The 20,118-nt window shown below is 43.5% G+C and overlaps 1 protein-coding gene across 1 annotated transcript in view; it reads left to right on the plus strand.

Moving 5' to 3' along the window:
* Positions 1-20,118, plus strand: part of STAB2 (stabilin 2) — a 174,679-nt gene that overhangs the window by 82,055 nt on the left and 72,506 nt on the right. Inside the window, exons 26-33 of the mRNA XM_055394412.2 lie at positions 2,210-2,305; positions 5,007-5,102; positions 7,760-7,807; positions 9,301-9,437; positions 9,874-9,988; positions 12,395-12,472; positions 14,754-14,852; positions 14,939-15,046. Coding sequence (XP_055250387.2) covers positions 2,210-2,305; positions 5,007-5,102; positions 7,760-7,807; positions 9,301-9,437; positions 9,874-9,988; positions 12,395-12,472; positions 14,754-14,852; positions 14,939-15,046 — 777 coding nt within the window. The remainder of the gene's footprint in view (positions 1-2,209; positions 2,306-5,006; positions 5,103-7,759; positions 7,808-9,300; positions 9,438-9,873; positions 9,989-12,394; positions 12,473-14,753; positions 14,853-14,938; positions 15,047-20,118) is intronic.

The following is a 20,118-nucleotide window of genomic DNA, read 5'->3' on the forward strand; positions in this document are numbered from 1 at the left end:
TCCCCTTTCTGTAATGACACCAGTCGTGCTGGATTAGGGACCCACCTTACTGCAGTGTGACCTCATCTTAACTCATTCATATTAACAATCCTTTTTCCAATAAGGTTACGTTCTGAGTTGCTGGGAGTCAGTACCTCTACATAAGAGTGAGGAGGGCTGGGGAGGGACACAATTCAACCTGTAATAGTATCTGTTCCCTTCTGCTCCATCATCCTTTCTGCAAACAAATATGAAAAACTTCTAATGGGGGTGATGGAGGAAGAGAAAGGACTTTTTATGGTGTTACGTAAGAAATAAAATAGGCCGTATCTAGGATTGCCCTCAATAATGTTACTAGTTGCCTTGAAATCTTGTAGCTATTCCAAATATGCAAAAGTCCTAATTACCATGAATGTTTATTTTAAAATACAGACCATGTTGGGGTCAGTATATTAGTCTTGGGGGTATAGGAAGGTGCTACCCCAAGAAGATTAAACACTCTTGTTGATAAGGTCTTGCCCTAACTTGTAAAGTTGTATAGATGAGCATATATTTACATATATAAATGAGCATATATTTACATATAAGATACCCAATTTACCTTATAAAGCATACGCAGCAAATAATACTTAAATCCTTAAAGATGAAAATTCATAAATAGAGGTTCCATTCATTTCTTCCCACAACTTAGTGGGTGGTCTTGTTTCACCTCTAAATGTAACCACTCTCTAGACCAGTCCCTCCGTTCTTTTTTCTCTAACATGTGACCTCAGTTTGCATGGACTCCCCACTCCTCCACCCTCTCTCAAGGCCCATCCATGCCTCACTTGCCAGAAGACTCTTCCCAGCTCATCCCCCCTCCTCTGAACAGCTGTGGTCTTCTTCACAGAAGCATCTCATGTGACGCTTCATCCATGAAACGTACAGCATCTCTTGTTTTCCAGCGTTTGTTGAAGATCGATTCTTCTTACTTACTTGGCATGCCTTGTCTTCCTCTTCTCAGTGAAAGCAGCTTCACGGTTCATTGCTGGTTCCATAATGGTCACTCAGTGCCTCTGTTTGTTGAAATGATTACGTCTTTTTAAATTAAGTTTTTTTAACTTCAAAATAATGTTGGAAGACATTTGGGAAAATAAAAGTGAAGAGAAAAATTAACACCATTCACAGTGTACCCGCAGTCACCATTTGTGTGCCGATGTATTTTTTCCTTCTGGTCTTTTTAATGCAGAGGTTTTTATTTTCCTCTCCATTGTTGCGATCCACTACCTTTTTGTTTGGTTCCTGTTCTGTACTCAGCACAGACATTTCCCCATTTTGTCATACAACCCATCACTATCGTATTTAATAACTACATGATCGGGGCCGCTACTTCCTTGTAGTTTGTATGCTACACAGAGTATCCGGTCTGTGGGGCAAGCCGGGGCTGAAGCCCAGCCTGCACCCTGCTCACCGCGGTGTGGCCCCCGGTGTGGACCCAGACCTTCCCAGAAGAAGGGGGACATTTTTTTTTGCATGATGAAACTGTCTACCTGCTGAGCCATTTGCCATGTGTTGTTCATGTAGGGATGGTACCTTCCTTAGATCTGCCTGCTCAGAGGGTATGACTGTTCAAAATTACACACTGTGCCTTATAGACTAGCAGTGGCCTTGTGCATGGATTTCCACCAAGTGGATGCCTTATAACTTACTTCATCTCTCCCTCTTAGGTGAAGGGGCCAATTTTTCAGTGGAATGTTCTTTAGGGTCTCTCTGAAACAAATCTCCATTTGGTCCTTCTAGGGTAAGGAATTCAAAAAGAAAGTAACAACCAGCAAGAGCCTCCTGTATAGCACAGGGAGCACTGCTCAGTGTTATGTGGCAGCCTGGATGGGAAGGGAGTTTGGGGGCGAATGGATACGTTTGTCCCTGTGGCTGAGTCCCTTTGTTATCCTCATGAAACTATCACAGCATTGTTAATCAGCTCTACTGCAATACAAAATTAAAAGTTTTAAAATTTTTTTAAAGGTTTTTTAAAAAGGAAAGTAACAAGGAGCTTTACACTGGGAAATGTAACATGAATGCGGAGATCAATAGCTCTGGGGTCAGAAGTGTAACAAAGATGTTACTGGTGTTCTCTAAAAGGGCCAAACAGCTATGGTTTCCATAGTTCATTTCTCTGTGCTGTGAGAGGGCAAGATATGAAAGTCTGTTGTTTTCAATAATCTCTTTTACTTTGCTCTTGGAATTACAGAATGAGTGTGAGTGCAAGAAAGGATTTCGAGGCAATGGGATTGACTGTGAACCAATAACATCATGCTTAGAACAAACTGGGAAATGTCATCCACTGGTGAGTTACTTGATTTTTCTCATTAGTACTTTAAAACAATTACTTGAGAAAGAAAGAAGTTTGGGTTATTTTTTTACCTGGGCCCAGTAATGAACAAAATCTCTCTTACTCCCAAAGGGAGTCCCTAAGCAGAATGTGAGTAATTATTGCAAATTTCTCTCCATTCCAAAGCATGGAAAAATCAACACACAATTGCCAGAAAAGATTCCCAGCTAAATCTGAATTTCAAATAAATGACAATCCTTTAGGACAAGCATGACCCAAATATTATATAGGATAGATCTAAACAAAAAATTATTCATGACTTATCTAAAATTCATTCTTGGTATTTTTATTTGCTAAATCTGGCAATTCTAAATCAACAGAATAATTGAAAGGGTAACTAGATTCCCATTTTGAATGTCATAACAGAGTTTAACCCAAATTACTGCTAAAAATGCCCATTCAAGGGTAGGTTGAGCCTTGTGTCTAAATTAGGGAAAAGCAGGCACAGATGTTAGAGCTGATCATGGTCACGTTTTTAAGAGAACATCACAAAGAATTAATCTCCAAAATATACAAGCAGCTCCTTCAGCTCAATTCCAGAAAAATAAACGACCCAATCAAAAAATGGGCCAAAGAACTAAACAGACATTTCTCCAAAGAAGACATAAAGATGGCTAACAAACACATGAAAAAATGCTCAACATCCCTCATAATCAGAGAAATGCAAATCAAAACCACAATGAGATACCATTTCACACCAGTCAGAATGGCTGCTATCCAAAAGTCTACACGCAATAAATGCTGGAGAGGATGTGGAGAAAAGGGAACCCTCTTACACTGTTGGTGGGCATGCAAACTAGTAAAGCCACTATGGAGAACAGTGTGGAGATTCCTCAAAAAACTGGAAATAGAACTGCCATATGATCCAGCGATCGCACTCCTGGGCATACACACCAAGGAAACCAGAATTGAAAGAGACACATGTACTCCAATGTTCATTGCAGCACTGTTTATAATAGCCAGGACATAGAAGCAACCTAGATGTCCATCTGCAGATGAATGGATAAGAAAGCTTTGGTACATATACACAATGGAGTATTTTTCAGCCATCAAAAAGAATGCATTTGAATCAGTTCTAATGAGGTAGATGAAATTGGAGCCTATTATACAGAGTGAAGTAAGCCAGAAAGAAAAACATCAATACAGTATATAACGCATATATATGGAATTTAGAAAGACAATAATGATAACCCTGTATACGAGACAGCAAAAGAGACATAGTATAGAACAGTCTTTGGGACTCTGTGGGAGAGGGTGAAGGTGGGATGATTTGGGAGAATGGCATTGAAGCATGTATATTATCATATGTGAAATGAATCACCAGTCCAGGTTTGACGCATGATACAGGATGCTTGGGGCTGGTGCACGGGGATGACCTGGAGGGAGGATATGGGGACGAGGGAGGTGGGAGCGGGGTTCAAGAGGGGGAACACATGTACACCTGGGGCGGATTCGTGTCAATGTATGGCAAAACCAACCAATATATTAATGTAAAGTAATTTGCCTCCAATAAAAATAATTTCAAAAAAAACAAACAAAGAAAAGAAATAAGAGAAGATCACTAAGCACCGAGCATCAGAACCGATGAAAGCACTTAGTCACAATGCTTTTGGTTGCAAATAACAGAATCCACAAAAAATCAACTTAAGCAAAAAAGGAATTTGTTGGACATATGCCCCCAGGGTAGCTCCATAGGCAGGAATTACAAAACTTCCCAAGGGCTTAGAATCAGGATCAAGGCAGCTTTTTCCGTCAATCCTGAGACCATACAGTTTTTCATTTTGCTATTCCCTGTGCTTTTACTTTCTCTGTCTCATTCTCTCAAATTTAAGTGCAGTTTTTTGCATCTTGGAATATCTGACTCCCCGTTCTTAGAGGGACATCTACCAGTGATGCCCACTAACTCAACAGCATCCCATGTCCTAATTCTTACTCATAGGAGAAAGGATCTGACCACGGTATGGACCAGAAAGGTTCCAGCCCAGCTGGGTCCAGGTGTCCACATATGAGCCAGTCAGTGCTTGCCAGGGAGTAGTATGACATGAGCAGGACTACCAGACCCAGCCCTAGTATATGTGGGGAGGTGGGAGATTTTCAAAGAAGAAAAAAATGGGAGGAGATGTCCCTAAAGTATCTGTTACCCAAGAGTCATAAGAGCACTTCACAAAGCTGAAGAAACTCCAACAGTCTTAATTTAAGGCTGACTAAGCCCTGATATTCCAAACATGAGAGGTTATTGGAACTTCCACTTCATTCCAAGGTGTGGAAGAACGAGCATAGGGTTGCCAGATAAAGTGCAGGACACCTAGTTAAATCTGAATTTCAGATACACAGTGAATTCTTTTCCAACTCAAGCATGCCCCCAAATAGTATATGGGACATATGTATACAAAAGCCTCTTTGTTTATCTGAAATTCACGTTAACCGTGTGTCCTGATTTCTACTCACTAAATCTTGACAGGGATGAAAAGAATCTAACTGATTCCATTAGAGCTACACCAAACCTGCAGGAAGGGCTGAGGGCCTGTGGGTTACCTCCAGCAATCTTTCAGCCCTGAATTTCACTGTAGACAGAGCACAAGTAGTCACAGGTACATCTCAGATCTAATGCTTTACTTAGGAAAGAAGATCATTTCTTTCATCTTCTTTGTATCAGGCAACCTGTCAGCTTACTTCCTCCGGCATCTGGAGTTGTGTTTGCCAAGAGGGCTATGAAGGAGACGGCCTTCTGTGCTATGGAAATGCTGCAGTGGTAAGTCCTCTGAGAGCAACTTCAGGACAGAATCATAAAGACAGAAATCTTCCAGTTTAAAAGGAAAAGACAAACACTCTTGGCTAGGATGCCTTTAAAGTGCTCTGCCAATCATGTGCTCCAGGAGATTCTATCTGAAAAAATCAGCTTCTCAGAAATGACACATGTGCTCTATGGGTCACAAATTTTCTACACATTGAAGGGAGGGAACTTTTATTGGGCACCTTCTGTGTGCCAAAGCAGTCTTGACTTCTCTTTCTTGCCATTCGGCCTCTTTCCAGTCCCAGACTTCCTAAACAAGCAAATAACTGGCACCTGCTGAGTTCCTGGGCAATCCTGTCCAGGTTGTAGGCCTTCTATAGGTATCCAGAGCACGCTGTGCTTACCCCTGTGTGCACCTGTATGCACCTTCTGTGTACCAGGCATCTTACTAAATCCTTAACTTGCAGCTGCACTTCTGGAGAAGGCAATGGCAACCCACTCCAGTACTCTTGCCTGGGAAATCCCATGGCCAGAGGAGCCTGGTAGGCTGCCATCCATGGGGTCGCACAGAGTCGAACACGACTGAAGTGACTTAGCAGCAGCACTTCATTGAAACCTCATCACAGCCCTCTAGGCTTAGGCTGTTATTATGCCCATTTTATTGATGAGGAAACTGAGAGCCTAACAAACTTTCCTAAGCTCACTCGGCTGTTTATGTGCAGAGCCCAGCACTTAACCATCAGCACAATCTGTCAATATAGGACACACCCCACTGGACTATCACCTCTGGAGGGCAGGTCTTTGTCATATTTCCTACTTCATGTTCATAAAGATCTTTTGAAATGAGAAAGTAAGTTGGTGAATTTTCTCCTCACTCACTTTTTGCTCGGCTCACTGGAGTTTGGTTCCTGCGCCTCCTCTGAACGGGAACCACTGGTCTCACAGTGCCAGGGCTGCGCCTGCCCTAACATGCTCTTTGATGGCTGCAGCGTCTGACCATGGCCACCCTGCCTATCAGGGTCCTTCCCACACTTCACTGCACCTGTTTCTCCTCTTCATCCCGTTAGGCTCATCTCCCGACACCCACACCATGGAGCTTGAACCCAGCATTTTCTCTACACTGTCCATGGCCACAGTTCCTAAAATTTTAGAACCCTAAAATCCCACTCTCGCAATGCTCCTCTCCTCCCAGGGAAAACAAGATCAAGTCCAGGTCCTCCACCTGGCATTCCGAGGACCTCACAGAGCCTCAGCTCAGTTTCCTTCCAGCCATTTTACCTGAGCTGTCCAGCTCACACCCTCCTCTCCCTGAAGGGATTACTTGAGCATCTCCATTCTTGTATCACTTACTAAACTGGTTTACTTTTTAACCAGGGTTTACCAACTTGATAACATCAACTACTTTCAAAAGTAGTTAAGACAGCTCTGAGATATATTGTCTTTTGGTAAATTTGCACATAGTAATTGTTATTGCCATTTTCGTGGTGTCCAATAGTTTTTAAATTGTTTTCACATATATTAATGCATATAATGTTCATAATCCCAGGAGCAAGGTGTCATTATAATCATTATTCAGGTGATGCTCTTGCATTCTCAGAGAGGTTAAGTGACTTGCCCAAGATCATTCAGTTGATAAATGGCAGACCCGGGAACTGAACCCAGCCTTTTTAAACTCAAAATCCAGAGCTTTCCTCACTCTATCACACCTTCAAATGTCACTAACCTACTAGCATTCTGGGTTATCTTTTCAAATCTTAAAGTCCCCAAAACAGCTATAAGTTGCATAAGGTCTGGAGCCAGCTTTTCTCTTACAGCCTCCCTCACTCCAACCTGGTGCCAATTGTGATGGTTCAGTATATATGTTCATTAACAAACCCCATGGTGGATAAGTTAAAAATAATAGTGCCAGAACTTACTGTGTCCTACAAGCCAGCCTCTATTCTAAGCACTTTAAAAACATTAACCTTTCCAACTGCCACATCAACCCTAACAGTCAGAACTTTTATCATCCCTATTTTACAGCTGGGAACATTGAGGCCCAGAGAGATGACGTAACTTGCCTAAGGCAGCAGCCCCCAACCTTTTTGGCTCCAGGGACCAGTTTCGTGGAAGACAGGTTTTCCACAAACTGGGGACAGAGGGATGGTTTCAGAATGATTCAGGCATGTTACATTTATTGTGCACTTTATTTCTATTATTATTACATCAGCTCCACCTCAGAGAATCAGGCATTAGATCCCAGAGGTTAGGGATCCCTGACCTAAGGAATAGCGAAATGGCCAAGCCAGAAAGAAAACCCAGGCCCTGCTCAGTGCTGGCTCAATGCTGGCTCTGAAAGCAGGCAGTTTGCTAAGCTCTGTGACCCTTCTGAGGGGCTGAGTGGCCATATCCTTACAACCAAAATACAGATTTGGACAAACTTGAGGTGGTTGTTTCATTTGAATTTTCTGGAAATACTCCTTTACCTTGAATATAGAAGATAATTTGAGCCAGTAAGCATGAAAGAAACTGCATGGCTCTGGCAACATGGGGGTTCATCCAGCCTGGGCATCATTCATGTCGACATGGGCAAGGCTGGCAAGGACGATGCCCAGAGCTGCCCTGACATGCCTCTCACTGATCATCCTCCTTGTTCTCTCTTCTCTCTCCTCCCTCTCTTGCATGAAATGAATAAGGAATTGTCCTTTCTCTCCGCTGCAGCTGTATTTAACCAGTGGATAAATGTGAGTACCTTTGTTGAAAATAGGATTGGAAATATATAATTTTAGAGATACAGACCACATGTAATAGAAGACTGAAAATGCAGCTGGTGGGGGAGGGAAGGCAGTTGTCTAGAGCAGTGGTTCTCAGCCCTGACTCCACTTTAGAACCATGTGGAACACACATCTTTCAATAGCCATGCTTAGGCTCCCACCCCCAGATGCTCTGATCTGATTGGGAAGAGGTTTGACTTGGACATCAATGTATATCAGGAACCTCACAGGTGGTTCCAGCATGCAACCAGCGCTCAGTACTTCTAGTCTAGGATAAGCTGGGGTGATCGACTTTTCAACCAACCTAAATATATACTATGGCTTCATTCTTCATTGAAAAAAACGTCTTTTTACAAACTCAATACAATTCATCATTAGTAATTCACCAAGTTAGATTTGGCATTTATAGCTGCAATGCTAGCACACTTCATGTGGGTTTTGCCCTCAGCCCAACATGTCCTGGGGAACTGTCCCCTCTCCCTTGGAAAGTTCTAAAACCAAGAATCTGATCTCCAGCATCCCCAGTTGTCTGAATCTCTGTCATCTTTGCCCAAGTGGCCCAAGGTGGCAGGTTCAGCAGCCATTGTGACAAGTGTTTAGTCCCATTTAAGAAGACAGGTGCCAAGACACGAAGCGTGTGGTCAGCAACCCCTCCAGTACAGCTTCCTGTTGCTTCCACGTGGGGTCTCTCTGACTCCCATCACATGGGAGAGGGGGGCCCTACAGCAGGTGCTGATTTCCATAGGACCCACCCCACACGCATGAGTTTGCCCGTGGTGTGTGGTATCCCGCTCATCCCAGCTCGCGAGAGCACAGCTTTCCCAGCCCCTCTTTCAATGCTGTCATGATGGCGGCTGGAAATCAGCCATGATGGGAGAAGTTACACCACAGAAGTCAGCACGCACCGCAGACCAGGGCTTTTGTTTGTTTGTTTTTTCTGGAGAGCCAGTTGTTAAACATAAGCCCATCACAGCTTCTACCCAGAACTTTTAATACCTCTAGGCAAATAGATAAAGTTTGATTCAGGCCTTCAGTCTCTCTCTCTTGCTGAAACTGTTTCTGGAGTCTTCCTACCATCCTCATTCCAAAGGCATCCAGGATTCTCAGGGTCTCTGCACACACGTGCGCACACACACATACACACATGATCCTGTCAAGACTGTTCTCTGCCTCTTCATTTAGACTAAAGGGTGAATGACTGAGAATGATTTGAAGTGTGGCCTGATTAGGAAGATATATCTTTTGTCAAGGCTCACACATTTAAATAAAAGGAAGGAGTCTCAGAAGGAATGTGGAGGCATCAGTCAGTAGGTGGGATGGATTGGGGAAAGGAATCCCCTAGGACCTCCCCAGCATCTCTGAAATAATATCACATGGGATATTGGATTTCTGCCAAGGATTAAATCAGCCCCGTTTGTCCTCTGACATGAGTCAGGCCTCTTTCTTTTCCTTCTGGGATTCAGAATGCTTCCCTACAACACCTGCTGTCAACCACCTCAAACCTCACTGTCCTCGTGCCCTCCCGACAAGCCATTGAGGACATGGACCAAGAAGAGAAAGCCTTTTGGTTGACCAAGAGCAACATTCCCATCCTCATAAAGTAGGTAGTATGTATTTTGTTCTTCACGGTGTCTTACTTACTAGCATCAATGTGAATGAAGTGCAGTGGAGGTGGGCCCCATGGGCCTTCAGATCCACGCAGCTGAACATGTTCTAGGACCGCCCCCAACCCCGCTTCTTCCCCCAGGATGGAAGTGGGCAATATGACTGACAGCCAACTCTGTGCTGACTGCTTTTACATACAACCTAGTTAATCCTCTCTGTGAAATAGACATTATAATTATTCCCATTTTACAGATATGGAAACCAAGGCATAGACTGATTAAATAACTGACCCCAGAGGCCATGGCCAATAGTTTCAAGGGGAGATTTTGAACCTGGTAGTCTGGCTCCAGAACCTACCCTCTTAACTACTCCCAACACCACTGTCTCAAGCGTCAATACCTCATTACAGCCCTTATGGACGATTGTTATAGGTACCATACGCTACTGGGCACATACGGAGTGGCTGATCTGCAGGCCCTGTCACCTTATGACACGCTGGCAACATCTTTGCAGGGCAACTTCCTCCACCTGGTGAAGGCAGATGGGGTAAGAGAGCACCGTATTGGGTCTGTTCAATGGAAACTTGTGACATATGTTCATATCGTACTTTGAAGTTTTTATGCTATGGAAATTTCTGAACATGAGTAAAAATAGATGGAGAATAAACCTCCATGGCAGGCATCACCCAGCTTCAACAACTATCACCATATATTGATACACACACTCACAGAGTTACTGTCTAGCAGGGCTCCTATAAAATGAGGCTCTCTGCCCATTGGTTGGCCACAGGCTCTTCTATTAGACCACAGACTGATCCAGAAAGGCAAATATTTCATTTCTTCTGGGTGAAGACAGTGGAGTTTCACAACTTGGATATTTATATGTGGCTAAGAACTGTTGGGCTTCCCTGGTGGCTCAGAGGTTAAAGCGTCTGCCTCCAATGCGGGAGACCCGGTTCGATCCCTGGGTCGGGAAGATCCCCTGGAGAAGGAAACGGTAACCCACTCCAGTATTCTTGCCTGGAGAATCCCATGGATGGAGAAGCCTGGTAGGCTACAGTCCATGGGGTTGCATAGAGTCGGACACAACTGAGCGACGGAACAGAACAGAAGAACTTGTTATTGGTAACCTACTTATTGACTCATTAGAGATCACTACAATATTATACTAAGTTAGGGTCAGTCAGTCAGTCTGCAGATGTTTACTGAACACCTACTATATGTCAGGAACTGATCAGAGTGCTGGAGACAGGATAGAACACAGGAAGAGGGGAGCCCTATGGATGCTCACCTTCTGGCATTTTCTACAGCATTTCAAGGATTTGGATTTGGTTTTCTGTAAGGAGGTCTAGCTGCCCTGCTGAATGCAGCAGTGATTTAAAGCTCTTTCTATGAACTGCACAAAATGAGGATAGAGGGTCTACTGGGAAGTGCGAACTACCCCATCAATGGATTGTGGGCCACGGTCAGAATGCTCTAGAATTGCAGCTCTAAAGCATTTCTGCCTTCCTACACATCAGCAATGGTGCTGTGAAAAGGTTCTATCTGTTTAGGTATTACATAAGCATATGTGCTCCATCAGAATAGTCCTTTCAGAAAGCAGAAAAGAGTTACAGATGGCTGCATGGTCTCTCTACATTTTATTACAATAATTCTAGAACCTTATTTGCATATAACAGTCAATGGGTGGTTTTCCACTAGTGTTTTAAATCATTGACTTTCTGAGCAAGCATTAACTGAACACCCACCTTGGGAAGGTTCATCCCAGGGTTGTAGCTTCAGAAGTAAATCAATTAAGACCTGTGAATTAGAGGAGGTAACTATCAAAGACACAATCATAATGAGTTCTTTCTTATGTCTGATATAAATGTCCCCCTGTAACCAAAAGAGAGGTTCAGGGTGGCCAGTATTATTTGCTTCAGGACCTCTGCTGACGTGCCTAGGATGAGACAGTCCCCTCAGGATCCAGGGTTTCCAGGAAGAATTTCAATCAAAGTGCAGTGGTGGGAGAAGAGGAGAGGAACCCGAGAGAGCAGAGGCCAGTTGTGTCATACTTGGTTGGTGGCTGCGTGAGTGTGCATTTAGGTTTGCTTCCCTCCATTCCCCATGTATTTCATTATCATGTAAAGTCAGTAACTGTCTGCATTATTTTGTTAAGGCTGCTGTAACCAAGAACCACAGACTAGGTGGCTTAGACAACAGAAATTTTTGTCTCACAGTTCTGCAGGCTGGAAGTCCAAGGTCAAGCTGTGGACAGGGTTGGTTCTAAGGCCTGGGAGGTCAGGCTCTCTCCTTGGCTTGTAGATAGCAGTCCTCATGTTCACATGGTGTTCTGCCTACATGGCTCCTGTGTCCAAATTTCCTCTTCTTATAAGGACACTGGTCACATTGGATTAGGGTCCACCCTAATGACCTCAATGGATATGAATTTGAGCAAACTCCGGGAGATAGTGAGGGACAGGGGAGCCTGGCATGCTACAGTCTGTGGGGTCGCAAAGAGTCAGACATGACTAAGTGACTGAGCAACAGCAACCTCATGTTAACTCAGTTAGCTGGCATAAAGACCTTGTCTCCAAATCAGGTCACATTCTGAGGCACTGGGGGTTAGGACTCCAACATATGAATTTTGGGGAAACAGTTCAACCCACCATGCTATCTACAGTGCTTTTCCAGCTGCAGGGTCTGTTTAGTGAGCCTCAGTCAGCACTTTTTTAATGAAATAGAATGGAGTAGAATCAATCCGATGCCTCCCACCTGGCAGAGGAAATTATTATTTCATTTCAGTTGTGTGTGTGAGAGAGATAGCAAATGGCTCACAATTTTAAAATATTTCTAATTGTATGTCAGGGTCCAAAAGTGAGAAGGTCACTACTGCTCAAAATGTGGAAAACCTAGAAATCATTCAGTCCCCAGGTGTACTCTATAGGGACTTACCTTCTCTGTGCATTTTCAGAATCTCACAATCGAAGGAGCATCCGTCATTGACGGTGACAATGCAGCCACAAATGGAGTGATACACATCATCAACAAGGTACAACATTGCTTCCTCCTACACATGTGGCATCTCCTCCTTTTGTTATTTATCCTCCTATACAGTATCTTTGGTGGGGTGGGGGGAGTCCTTAGCCTTATTATAAAAGTAACCTGCTTCATTATTTTTATTTTAAAACCATTTAGAGGCTCTACTCATTCAGTAAGACTCAGTTATTCTTCACTTATGCCTGTATCCTGCAGTGCGTTCATATAAAGTGCAGTCGTGTATATCTCTTATTTTGACACCATCTTACAAGGCACCCAAGAACCTTAGTATTAGACTCTTAGTATTACACCCAGATGGGACATAATCAAGAACTGGAAGAAAGGCAACTACGTATGTGTCACTGGTCCTCTCCTCTCTGCATTATTATGCCCAAGAAAAAAAAATGGAAAATGGTAGAAAAGATATTGTGGAATTTTTATTTTCTCTTCAGATGCAATTCAACAGTATTCAAAGGTATGAAATAGAAAAAAAATTAAATGGAAAATGAGTTTTTAAGCTATCCTATAATTTTCAGTTACTATGTTAAGAACTTCATTTAAATTTAAAGTTAGAATTTAGGGTATATTGGAAAATTTTGAAAAGTAGAAGATTAGAAAAGACAATTAACTAATTGCATTTTAACTAAAATTACTCTCATCTGACACTTATATACTCCCTTTTTTTATTTCAAGTTACAGAATATGTTAACAGTTTCTATTCAGAAAAGAGAGGCTTCTTATAAGACTTCTGAGTGCAATACTTTGCAAAGACCTTGCAAGTCTCTTGTATTAACAAGAGGCATAAAGAAATACATTTTATGAGCAAGTGGTAGGTCACTTGCAGAGAACCATGCTGAGTTTATGGCTTCATTTATCAGAAAGCAACATTACCAAGAGTGTTTTTTTCTCCAATCCTGGCTTTTCAAAGTACTAAAAACACACACTTTTTTTTTAAAAAAAGCATCATGAAATTACCTCTTCTTATCATTTATATTTTTATTTCTGATGAACACAACCCATTAGTAAAATAGCACCCCAACCCATCTCCTATACTGAGCATTATTATCATGGGACCAATTCAAAGTCCCACCTCCTCCATGAAAGCCTACCCTGATCTCTACAACCATATCACCAAGGTTAACAAAGTGGCAAGCACATAAGTCCTAGAATCATACAGGATCTGGGTTCAGGCATTCAGCTAACTCTATAACCTTGGGCAAGTTACCTAACCTCTCTGAGCTTCATTTTTCGTCCCTTTGAGGACTGAGCAACACCGTCTCTCTCAATGTCTGCTACCTAGTGAGGCCACAATAAATCTCAGTTTTATTCCCTTTTCCTTCCTCTGAAATCCTGTGGGATTTCTGGTATGGAACTCATTTGACATAACTACACCCCCTTGTTTGATGGTTCTTTATGAACTAGGTCACAAGCATCATTCTTGTATGATGGCACGTCCTGGAGGGGTGGAACTGCATCTTTTCTCTGTCCTGCATCAGCATTACCACCTCACCTGGAATGCAGTAAAATTGAAATGATTGACAACCCATTAGATGCCAGGCATCATGCCAAGTATCATGCATCACATATGATTTTTACAACAACCCTAACAAAGTATGTACCATTCTCCTCACTTGCCAAATGGGACACATGAGGCTCCTATGTCTAAGCAATTGGGTTGAGGAAGAAGTTTGTGTGAACCCAAAGATTCATGGATGTGTGTCAACTGATTCAAGTTTGCTGCTTAGGCTCTGGGTTGCACTGGCTCCTTGAGGAGCCCCTTTTCTATCTATCCATTGGATACTGTGGTCCCTCTTGTCAGGGCCACCACAAACAGCTATGCAGGCTGTTCCCTGCCTAGAGGGGCCTGGTCTAAGGGTGGAATGGGGCTGAAATCCAACCCACTTCACACCCCAAGCTATACACCTGTGTTTAGTCTTGTAAACTATCAGAGAATGCCTTGTTTCAACTTGAAGTGGCCTCAGGATCACATGGGGTTCCCTGGTGGCTCAGTGGTAAAGAATCCACCTGCCAATGCAGGACATGCAAATTTAATCCCTGGGTCAGGAGGTCCTCTGAAGGAGGAAATGGCAACTCACTTCAGTATTCTTGCCAGGGAAATCCCATGGACAGAGGAGCCTGGTGGGTTATAGTCCTTGGTGTCACAAGAACAGACACGACTTAACAACTAAACAACAACAATATAATTACATACTATTGTGACATGAACCAGTATATTGGAGAACAGGAAGCCCTACCAACACAAGCTAACAGAATTTTGGGACTTCCTTTCCCAGGTTCTGGTTCCCCAGAGAGGTCTAACTGGCTCCTTACCAAACCTGCTCACCCGGCTGGACCAGATGCCTGACTATTCCATCTTCCGGGGCTACATCATTGCAAGTACCACATCCTCTGCAGACCCTCTGCTCAGGTTACCTGGGAACAGAAGTCCCTCACGTGCTCCTGTCTCTTTCCATCACAGCAATATAACCTGGCAACTGCAATTGAGGCTGCTGATGCTTACACAGTGTTTGCTCCAAACAATGATGCCATTGAGAGTTACATCCGAGAGAAGAAGGTCACAACTCTGGTAGGTATTAGCAGTAATAACCCAGGAAATTATTTTCTGGAAATTCAAGCACTTTAAGTTTTCAGTTGATCCACCATGTATCATTTCACTCTTTCATCAAAACTACCTTGTCAGTATCCACTTATTTAATAGAAACTCAAGCAGGGACTCTCATACCCAAGCCTCCCCCAGGCCAGAGCTGCTCATATATTTCATCCTTACCCCTGGAAGCACACACTCAGGCCCACAGACACAAAGATGCAGTCTCCCCAGGAACCTGGAAGCATCTTCATAGCCACCCCTCCTCCCCTCCCTGGCTTCTCCCCGGTCCCGCACAGTGAGCTGTCAGCACAAGGGACCCAGAGGGAATAGACTGTCTCCATCGTCCTCCTAGTTGCCCCCTCTCTGTCTTCCCTGATTCCTAACATCTAGGGATAAACAGTCAAACTTTTTGAAAGGACTCTGTGAAATAATACTGGGTTGGCCAAAAGATTCATTTGTGTTTTTCTGTGACATCTTATGGAAAAACTCAAACGAACTTTTGGGCCAACCCAATGAAAAGCTCCAATCCCTTCACTCTCTGACTCAAAATACTTGGGTGGCTCTCTGTTTCCTCAATGACTGAGTCTAGACTGTCTCCCCAGGTACTTACAGCCTCCACAAGCTGGTCACAATTACCCTCTATTCAGTGCTGGTACCACACTTTCCGTTTAGAAGGATCCGCGGTATCCCACCCCCAGTCCCATAGCAAGGGAACGGGTTTACAGCTGTAATTGCACAGCAAGCATGCTGTTTTCACTTCTAACTTAATATAGGGTAATGGATGCTAAGCAGACCGGCTGATACATGAAGGCCCACTGAGCCACTGTTGGGTCCACTACTCTCTCCCTCCGCATTCTCTGCAGACACCATGTGGTCTCACCAGAGTGATGTCATATAGACCTAAAGATGGCAAAGTCGTGTTTGGTGTTCTTGCTCCTGTCTACACACACACACACACACACACACACAGAGGAACCCTCCAGGCTCTTCTGTCCATGGGATTTTCCAGGCAAGAATACTGGAGTGGATTGCCATTTCCTCCTCCAGGGGATTTTCCCCACCCAAGGATCAAACTGGGTCTTCTGCACTCCAGGCAGATTCTTTACCAACTGAGCCACCAGGGAAGACCCTGCCACACACGCACACCACCGACTCATTCAGGAGGGCTGCCCTTCCTACTTCCTTGCCTCCTGAATCCTCCCCATCCACACTGATTCTTCAAGTCCAGTCTCACCTTCCTCGGGAAAGCTGGTTCTGGCCCCTTCAGTTCAGTTCAGATGCTCAGTCATGTCCAACTCTTTGCAACCCCATGGACTGCAGCATGCCAGGCTTCCCTGTCCATCACCAACTCCTGGAGCTTGCTCAAACTCATGTCCATCGAGTTGGTGATGCCATCCAACCATCTCATCCTCTATCGTCCCCTTCTCCTCCCACCTTCAATCGTTCCCAGCATCACAGGCTTTTCAAATGAGTCAGTTCTTTGCATCAGGTGGCCAAAGTATTGGAGTTTCAGCTTTAGCATCAGTCCTTCCAATGAATATTCAGGACTGATTTCCTTTAGGATTGACTGGTTGGATCTCCTTGCTGTCCAAGTGAATCTCAAGAGTCTTCTCCAACATGAAAGTTCAAAAGCATCAATTCTTCGGAGCCCAACTTTCCTTATAGTTCAACTCTCACATCCATACATGGCTACTATAAAAACCATAGCTTTGTCTAGATGGACCTTTGTTGGCAAAGTAATGTCTCTGCTTTTTAATATGTTGTCTGCATTGGTCATAGCTTTTCTTCCAAGGAGCAAGTGTCTTTTAATTTCATGGCTACAGTCACCATCTGCAGTGATTTTGGAACCCAAAAAAATAAAGTCTGTCACTGTTTCCATTCTTTCCCCATCTATTTGCCATAAAATGATGGAACCAGATGCCAAGATCTTCATTTTTTGAATGTTGAGTTTTAAGGCAGCTTTTCCCACTCTCCTCTTTCATTTTCATCAAGAGGCTCTTCAGTTCCTCTTCACTTTCAACCATAAGGGTGGTGTTATCTGCATATCTGAGATTATTGATATTTCTCCCAGCAATCTTGATTCCAGCTTATGCTTCATCAAGCCCGGCATATAAGTTAAATAAGCAGGGTGACAATATACAGCCTTGATGTACTCCTTTCCCAATTTAGAACCATTAGTTGTTCCATGTCCAGTTCTAACTTTTGCTTCTTGACCTGCATACAGATTTCTCAGGAGGCAGATCAGTGGTCTGGTATTCCCTTCTCTTGAAGAGTTTTCCACCATTTGTTGTGATATACAGAGTCAAAGGCTTTAGCATAATCAATAAAGCAGAAGTAGATGTTTTTTTGGAACTCTCTTGCTTTTTCGATGATCCAGTGGATGTTGGCAATTTGATCTCTGGTGCCTCTGCCTCTTCTAAATCCAGCTTGAACATCTGGAAGTTCATGGTTCACATACTGTTGAAGCCTGGCTTAGAGAATTTTGAGCATTACTTTGCTATCGTGTGAGATGAGTGCAATTGTGCAGTAGTTTGAACATTCTTTGGCATTGCCTTTCTTTGGGATTGGAATGAAAACTGATCTTTTCCAGTCCTGTGGCCACTCCTGAGTTTTCCAAATTTGCTGGCATATTGAGTGTAGCACTTTAACAGCATCATCTTTTAGGATTTGAAGTAGCTCAAGGGGAATTCCATCTCCTCCACTAGCTTTGTTCGTAGTGATGCTTTCTAAGGCCCACTTGACTTCACATTCCAGGATGTCTGGCTCTAGGTGAGTGATCACACCATCGTGGTTATCTGGTCATGAAGATCTTTTCTGTATAGTTCTTCTGTGTATTCTTGCCACCTCTTCTTAGTATCTTCTGCTTCTGTTAGGTCCATACCATTTGTGTCTTTTATTGAGCCCATCTTTGCATGAAATGTTCCCTTGGTATCTCTAATTTTCTTGAAGAGATCTCTAGTATTTCCCATTCAGTTGTTTTCCTCTGTTTCTTTGCATTAATCACTGGGGAAGGTTTTCTTATCTCTCCTTGCTATTCTTTGGAACTCTGCATTCAAATGGGTATATCTTTCCTTTTCTCCTGTGCCTTTCACTTCTTTTCTCAGCTATTTGTAAGGCCTTCTCAGACAGCCATTTTGCCTTTTTGCATTTCTTTTTCTTGGGGATGGTCTTGATCCCTGTCTCCTGTACAATGTCACGAACCTCTGTCCATAGTTCATCAGGCACTCTATCTATCAGATCTAGTCCCTTAAATCTATTTCTTACTTCCTCTGTATAATCATAAGGGATTTGATTGAGGTCATATCTGAATGGTCTAGTGGTTTGCCCTACTTTCTTCAATTTAAGTCTGAATTTGGCAATAAGGAGTTCATGATCTGAGCCACAGTCAGCTCCTGGTATTGTTTTTGCTAACTGTATACAGCTTCTCCGTCTTTGGCTGCAAAGAATATAATCAGTCTGATTTCGGTGTTGACCATCTGGTGATGTCCATGTGTAGAGTCTTCTCTTCTGTTGTTGGACGAGGGTGTTTGCTATGACCAGTGCGTTCTCTTGGCAAAACGCTATTAGCCTTTGCCCTGCTCCATTCCATACTCCAAGGCCAAATTTGCCTGTTACTCCAGGTATCTCTTGACTTCTTACTTTTGGATTCCAGTCCCCTATGATGAAAAGGACATCTTTTTGGGGTGTTAGTTCTAGAAGGTCTTGTAGGTCTTCATAGAACCATTCAACTTCAGCTTCTTCAGCATTACTGGTTGGGGCATAGGCTCGGATTACTGTGATATTGAATGGTTTGCCTTTGAAATGAACAGAGATCATTCTGTCATTTTTGACTTTGCACCCAACTACTGTATTTCGGATTCTTTTGTTGACTCTGGGGCCCTTAACTGGTCCCTTAGCCGCAGATAATCTCTTCTGCCTCTGAGTTCAGACCATCCGTACACCCCACAGCACTTCTACACCTCGTATAAGGAAATGTCTTTGCAGGTGGGAGAAGGCAATGGCAAGCCACTCCAGTACTCTTGCCTAAAAAATCCCATGGATGGAGGAGCCTGGTAGGCTGCAGTCCATGGGGTCGCTATGGGTCGGACACGACTGAGCGACTTCACTTTCACTTTTCACTTTCACACATTGGAGAAGGAAATGGCAACCCACTCCAGTGTTCTTGCCTGGAGAATCCCTGGGACGGAGGAGCCTGGTGGGGTGACTTAGTGACTGAAGTGACTTAGCAGCAGCAGCAGCAGCAGGTCTTAGTTCTCCAATTGGATGAAAACGCTGGGCATTAGATTTTTGTAACTGGCATGTTCAGCGAGCAGCACTCCTGGAACAGAAGTGGAAGTCATCTTTTCTGTGTCTCCCCACTCTTTCCCCCATCCCTTTGAACCTGTTTAGTGGAGAACATTCATTAACTGCCCTGGGATAAAACCTCAGGCAATCTCGCAGAAAGTCTTATCATCACTTTCAGCCACAAACACAATCTCAATTAAGTAAAAATTTTAAAAAAATTTTTTTAAAAACCAGCCCCTTGTAGTTATCAACATTTTGAACTGGATTTAAAATTAAATCTTCTCTCCTCGCTTGCCCCATGCTGGTACTTTGTCCCAACAGGACATTAGAAGAGGGGGCTTGGTCCTTGCACTAATCAGAGTCCATCAGACTGTGGGGGAGGGGAGGGATAGATTGGGAGTTTGAGGTTGACAGGTACTCACAACTCTATTTAAATATAGAAAGGTAAAAATTATTACTAAAAAAAAAATTAGGGTCCATCAGGAGACAGAAACCATACCAGAGAAAATTTAATATTATGAATTGTTTATTGGGTATAAAGCTATATAGATAGAATTGAAAGGTAAAATAGAGATAGCATAGAAGCATCCATAACCCCAAAGGCTGGGAGAAGAAAGAAAAGAGGGCAGGACAGCTAAAACTTAGAAACTTGGAGGGGCCCAGAGAAGCGGTGACTCAGACCTGTGGGGGGGGCCCCATTCGTCCAGTGGCTCTGATGTTGGAGGAGGGTCCCGGGGGCCCTTGGAGAAGGCATTGCCAGGCTGGTG

Source organism: Moschus berezovskii, chromosome 6 (genome assembly GCF_049115385.1).
Source record: "Moschus berezovskii isolate FMDL1 chromosome 6, NW_MosBer_1.0, whole genome shotgun sequence".
NCBI classification, from domain to species: domain Eukaryota; kingdom Metazoa; phylum Chordata; class Mammalia; order Artiodactyla; family Moschidae; genus Moschus; species Moschus berezovskii.